The following is a 6,715-nucleotide window of genomic DNA, read 5'->3' as shown; positions in this document are numbered from 1 at the left end:
ATCGGACGGCAATTGCAGCCTCCATAGGACGATACAAAGCTTGCATTTGAAAGGCAAGAAAATCACAGACAATCAGTAGTTCAGCTATGATTCATCCAAAGAGTTCCTCCTCTGAAACTACTCCCAGCATTTATCTCCAGAGAGCAGCGCCACATGGAAATAAATGGTCGGTATCTGGAGACGCTTCCTCTCCGTGTTTAGACACAAAGAGCTGTTTGAAATGTCGGAGAAAACCTGCAGCTGTCTAATCTCTGATTAAACTCCACTACAGACAGCAGAACAATCCTGGTATTCTCTTTATAGTTTCAAAGTTAGCACAAAATGAAACAGCAGTGAAAGCAGCGTGTGTTCTCTTGAGTCAGAAACATCTCTGTTACTTCAAATACATCCTGCGTATTGAAATGTGTCTGAAAGACGATCCAAAGAGAGGATTACAGGATAAAATATGGAGAATCTGCATCATTCTTTATTTTCCATAGAAGCCAGCACTTATCCACCTTCCTCTGAGGGCGGGAAAAAAAAAAAAACACCAAGCTGAAGAGGTTTCAACAGAATCCAGCAGAGTGGGGTTTAGTGTTAGTTATGAATAATTTATTCAAAAAGTCTAAAAAATATAAACAGTACAGTAACACACACAAACATCTTAAAGCACGGCCATTTCAACAGCACGTCAGTATGTACAGTATTTAGTGAAATCACAGAATATCAGACATCTTCACATGAATCAGAGCCACTGTGCACGGCACAAGTTCAGACCGAGTCTGAGACTTTAATCAGCTTCAAAATACATGACACACTCATGGAAGGCCTTATTTCCCTCTTCTTATTATAACTTTATTTTCATTATAAACAGCTCTGTTTCTTCTGATGCTCAGAAATATATCAGATTTACTCTGAGAAGGTACCTGAGCTCTTTGAAGTTTGTTCTCCTGTTTAAAGTCTGTAAACTCTTATATGGAAGAGAAAATGTAACCATGAATGAGACACACACACACACACACACACACACACACACACACACACACACACACACACACACACGCACACAAACTCACACAATATAGATAGTTCAAACAAAAGGTACAAAACCTTTTTCAATATTACACACTGCTGAAAATTTGGCACTTTAAATATCTCAAAGAAAAAGTGAAAAAACATGACAACAAATTACCTTGGATGATATCAAAAATAAATTAAATTACATTCATGTCATCAGCATCAAACAGAGTGCCTTAAAGGAAATTAACCTGGAACTTTTCATTCAGGTGACTTCCTTTCTTTGGATCTCAGGCTCAGTGAACACCATAGAGAGAGATCTGTTGGACGTTGAAAGGGCCTCAAATATAGAGATATGAAATCAGTGCTCGCCAGTCGACAGACTTCCCACAAGGGACAGATATTTGGAGAGAAGCTTGGCGCATGGGGAAACTCTCAGAGCAAAATTTAATCTGAAGTGACCTCAGTGAAGTTAAAAAGTCACAGATCTGACCTCCCCAGATCAGAGGTCATCAGTGGAGCTTGCTTTTACAAAACTGAAACAGCAAAGTATACAGCAAGGTACAACCATTAACTGTATGTATATATATGTGTGTGTGTGTGTGTCTGTAGTCTCACTCAGCACGTTTACATGATGTTAAAATCATAGATTTATTGCGTTAGACTAAAACTGGACTTTTAAAATATATGGAAACATGTTAGTCTGACTGAAAAGTTGAATTTCTTAAGGGCAGACTGACACACCTAGAATTGCTGACTTAACTGACAAGCAGGCACATTGTAGCTGTTAGCGAGGAGGCCCGCCTCAACTCCACCTCGTTGCCTCTTGTAAGGTTGACCAAAAGCTATGTTGAGCCAGCTTTCCAAACATGGCTCCCATCGACAATAGGCTTCAAAACTACCTCCATGTATTATACAGTCAATAATCGCCACCCACCAGAATGAGGGCGGAAAACTTTTGTCAATTTTCATTGTTTATCGGGACAAGGACAGTGGTGCTATTCTATTATCTTATCAAGCAGAAACTGTGGCATGACTTAACTGTGAATGTAAACGTTCTGAGTGACATCCTCCATCTGTTTCTGAAGAGGAGTAATGAAGCTCCCAATCAACTCAGCTGCATCCCTAATTATGCAAATGTGGCCCTTATTAGAGCTGAAGATACTTGTCCGAACCCGAACCCGTTCGGTCATAACTTCTATCATTTTAAACAGGCTCGGGTCGGGCTCGGGCTTGCGTGGTAAATGAGCGGTCAGATGAATCTGGACTCCCCTCAGCAAGCAGTCGTGCGTCAACGGCACGAGCACTGGCTAGCGCATAAGGTGATAATACAGGACCTCTATAAGATCGCATCATTCCTCTGGCCAAAATGTAACCAGCTTAGAATGTTGTCACACTCAGACAGGGAGGCTCTACATGCTCATGCCCGCACTCTTCTGCAAGCTGTGCACGGTGATGCAGGTGCACGACGAAATGTGGACACTTGAGACCCAGAGCTCTCCAGAGACAAGCGTGCTCATCCTCCGGCAAAAAGAGCGACTTTTGAGGAGTGGGAAATGTACAGCGAGCTGACTGGGAAGATGACGAGGTATCTCGCTACATTAAAACGACTGTCATGGAAGATGAAACTGATGTTTTTGGCTTGTGGAAGATCAACAGACCTATCCAAAACTTGCAAAATTAGCCAGATCAGTAATTAATAATGTCGGGGCAGTCGGGCTGTAAACGGGTTCGGGCTTTAAAAAAATCTAGGTCATTCGGGTTCGGACGGGTTCGGGCTGAATTCTGTCGGGCTCGGCTCGGGTCGGGTCGGGTCTAACTTTTAAGGCCCGACTACAGCTCTAGCCCTTATGTCTTACCAGGCTGTAAACATGTTGCTGATGTGTTCAACCTGGTTTCTATCTGTAGGAGTCATCCTGGCAGCTTGACAAATGACATTTGCCCTTATGCACAGACGTGTGCAGGGACCGTCTACAAGGTGCAACTCATTACACATTCATCATGTGAAGAGCTCCAAACATGAGTTCATTCATTCATTTAATCTTCAACTGATTAAAATTTCAAAGGAACAAATAAAAAAGAAAAGGTATGTACGATAAAATTTGGTCACTCAAAGTTAAGGTTTAAAAAGAAAGCTTGTTTTTCAAACTGATTGTTGTAGTTTAACCAACAGGACACATAAAAGCTTTGATTGGACAGTCCCTGCACACTCAAGTCTCAGCTGGCTATGCATAAAGACAAATGTAAGTTGTCCAGCTGGTAGGACGGCTCCTACCGATGAAATTAGGCGTAGCGACGTAGCGACGTAGCGACGTAGCGACGTAGCGACGTAGCGGGCGTGGCGGGCGTGGCGGGCGTGGCATACGCGGGGTACATGTCCCCCACAGCTTCTGTATCTGTACCCTAAGTCCCCCACACTTTTCTGGACTGTGAATCGAGTTTGCGGAGCGCTCTTGCTTCGTCTTTCATTGTCATCAGAACGGAAAGGCACGCTGCAGCTGTTGCTTCTACCTTGGCTACCTAGCACCACCATCTGAAATCAGGTGTTACCACACTCTCTTCTTTGCTATGGTTCAGAAGAGTTGTGAGTTTTTTTAGAAGCAATGCTCCACTGATGAGTTATTGACCTAAACAGCTGCACAACTTCAGGAAGATCTCTTGAGATTACCTCAAGATCATTTCCTCTCCATGTCCCCTCAGAGCTCCGTAGCATCAAGAGAGAGCAGAAATAAATAAACACATAACATGATGATTCGTCAAATATAATCAAAGCTTCTACGTGAGCGCCTCAAACGTCATGTTTTCCACCAAACTGTGAGACAGGTTTCTGAGCTCCGCTGCAGACTGGACCTGTTTGTATCCCAGCAGAGCCAGCGTGTCGTTGCACAGATTCTGTACAGTCCTCACAATGTCGAAGCTTAGTCGAAGCCTCCAGCTCTCTGCGGTCGCTCTGGAGTCTCTGGTGGTGGAGTATCTGTAGTTCCACTCAGAGGAAGGAGACGTCATGTTACTGTTGGTGTTCTTTTCAACCCACAAACGCACTCTGTCCTCCATCTCCACACCTACAAACCTGTAGATCTCAGCCGCCTTCTCCTTTGGATGAAATGCCAGATCCTCGTATCGCACCGGCATGTAGCGTCCTCGAAGCCACGCTGGCTTCTGCAGGCCGGTCTCTGCTGAGGCCGTCATGTCCTTACAGGTGCTGGTTATCTGCGACAGGTCGACGTAACGTGGCTGCCTTCCTGTCGCATTCCAGATTTTCCAAGCACGGAACTGATCTGAAAACGCCACCATGCGAGAGGCAAGGACAGCTCGGGGATCTCTCACCAGGTGGATGATCTTCAGGTCCAGACGAGGATCCTCTGTCAGGGTGCGCAGGTCACCCACCTCAGGAACCCGCACTGTCTTTATGGCTACGTGTCCCCTTGATAGACATGACATGGAGGCTAAGGTGAGGTTCAGGGCCCCGCACTTCTTAGGACACCAGGTTTCATCAGGCAGATCCGAGGCAGCTGCATCACTTCCTTCTACGCACACAGGAGGGGAACAGAGAGCGTGGCTGGAGCTCCGGCGGAAGAAGGAGTTTGTGAGGTGGTCCTGGGGCTCTGGGCGGATGTAGTTCTCCATGAAGTGCAGGTCGCAGGTGTAGAGGTTGAGGAGGAGGTCTCTGTACGCTCCCAGGAGGGCCCGGCGGTCGAGGGAGCGACGCAGCCGGCTGCTGGAGTTGGTGAAGGCCTGCTGGACGTGAAAGAGAGGTTCGAACACGTAGAAGATCTCAGGGTGCTGGTTCAGGAGTTGCCCGGTGAAGGACGAGCCGCTTCGAGTGGTGGCGAACAGCAGGATGTGTTTACGAGGCAACTCCACCGTCCAGCCGTCATCACACACCGATCTCCACCTGGAGTCTGGAAGAACAAATACCACACATCAAACCAGGGCTGACTGGAGACTGAGGTTCCCCACGTTCACATTTCAAGGCTTCACACTGTGAGGGATGTGGATGAACAACAACTTTGGACATTCTCAGGAGCAGACAAGCCTGAGACTTTCTCAAGAGTTTCAGGAGTGCAAGTGTGAAAGGATTGAAGAGTTGTGTTGTACATTTTCAGCAGGTAGTTCTGGTATTGAGCGGAGGGGAATACTAATCTTTCTTAGGACACCAAAATCTTTAAAGCCAGCCTCGAGTTGACACATAAAAGTGTGTTTCTTCTACTAATCAGCAAATAGCTCAGAACAAAACTTAACACAACCCGTCTTACCCCAAAGTTTGAGCAGGATGGGAGTTATGTCTCCAGTTTCAGAGAAGCTCCTCTGGCTCTTAAAAGAGAAAGTGAGTGTGTTTCTGTCAGACTCAAACCCAGGAGAACAGAAACTCCAAAATCAAGCTAATAAATCATTTAGAGTTGAAAGATGCGTGAACAGGTTGTTTGTCTCCCGGTGGTTACAGAGGGAGCTGATGAAGTGCTGGATTTCTAAATATAGCACAAAGAGCTAACGTATTATTTACTGCTGATGAGGAGTTGATTGCAAAGGGGAAGTTTGTTCTGTACACAGGAGCTCCAGCTGCACTGTGACAGAGGATTCATGGAGATAAATTGGAGGATAATTATGAAACCAATCATGCATATTTCATTACTACACACGTAGTGGGACTCCCCTTATTTAATGCTCTTTCTGCTGCTTCAGATTTGCCTCTTTCTTCACCTGACTCTTGAACCATTTTAAAAAATTTCTGCACATACAGCTCTGCAGGCATTGTGCTCTCCTGTAGCGAGGCAGTACTTTATAAAGGTCTGTCCTGATTGGCCGTAGGTTCGTACCTCTGTAGTGTCTGGTGGAGCAGCGGTAGGCTCCCTGACAGGGTCCAGATAGGGAGTCCCTCAGGGTGCGGATGGCCGTGTACTGGACCCCCAAAGACGCACACACCAGCAGCAGCACTGTCTTCCAGGAGCACTCCATCCTGCCCCCCTCCTCTGGCTCTACATCCTCCACGCTGGAGAGGAAGCACACACAGACACACACAGAAACACACAATGAGATTTCATTTGGATGGATTTAATTTTCAGCTTCGTACATGTGCAGGTCCGGCTCATTTTACATCCACAGCCCTTGAGTGACGAGAGTAACAGAGCAATTTGGATTCTGGCTCAAGGGAACTGAAACAGTAGAGGGCAAATCATGTCTCACTAACTTCCTACATGCTTATATTGAGTTTAATTTATTTGTTTAGGACGTTGTTGTTTCATCCTCCAAAACAGAGGATGAAAATGACGTTCTTTCACAGAGAAGTGATAACGTCCCTCAGCCACTGAGTGTAGGTGGTCGGGGCAGCATCCCTCCACCTCGATGATACTGCACGCCTGGCCGAGGACAGAGCTCGGCATTTAAAAGGAATTGTGTGCTTATCACCTCCTTCAGTTGTGCCAAAGATGTCCACCAGAGGGTTAGGCCTCAAGGTGATGTTAAGAGTTTGCAAGAGCACCTGGCAGCAGACACAGCTGAGCCTGGTTTTTACCTCTGTGTTGACACCTTTGTAAGTACTACAACCTTATGGGTCGCTCTTATGTGTTGCTCCACAATACTCTGCCTAAACTTTAGTAGGCAGTGTGATTTTCATGCTTGTCTGGATCCCCCTACGTCTTCTGCTTGTTTGTGCACAGTGAACCACGGCAACTCTGAGATTAAGTTAAGTTAAGCTGGACCTGATCATATGTCAGTTATT

The 6,715-nt window shown here is 45.9% G+C and overlaps 1 protein-coding gene across 1 annotated transcript; it reads right to left on the bottom strand.

Moving 5' to 3' along the window:
• Window positions 1-3,771: 3,771 nt before the first annotated feature.
• Window positions 3,772-5,974, bottom strand: si:ch73-62b13.1 (uncharacterized protein LOC100002270 homolog). Its single transcript, XM_034686131.1, has 2 exons — window positions 5,814-5,974; window positions 3,772-4,898 (listed from the first exon to the last, which is right to left on the bottom strand). Exons 1-2 carry the CDS (start codon window positions 5,950-5,952, stop codon window positions 3,772-3,774), a joined length of 1,266 nt encoding a protein of 421 aa, XP_034542022.1. The 5' UTR covers window positions 5,953-5,974.
• Window positions 5,975-6,715: the final 741 nt, after the last annotated feature.

The sequence above is a fragment of the Notolabrus celidotus genome, chromosome 6, assembly GCF_009762535.1.
Source record: "Notolabrus celidotus isolate fNotCel1 chromosome 6, fNotCel1.pri, whole genome shotgun sequence".
Lineage (NCBI taxonomy): Eukaryota > Metazoa > Chordata > Actinopteri > Labriformes > Labridae > Notolabrus > Notolabrus celidotus.
This window is presented reverse-complemented; position numbering and strand designations above follow the sequence as displayed.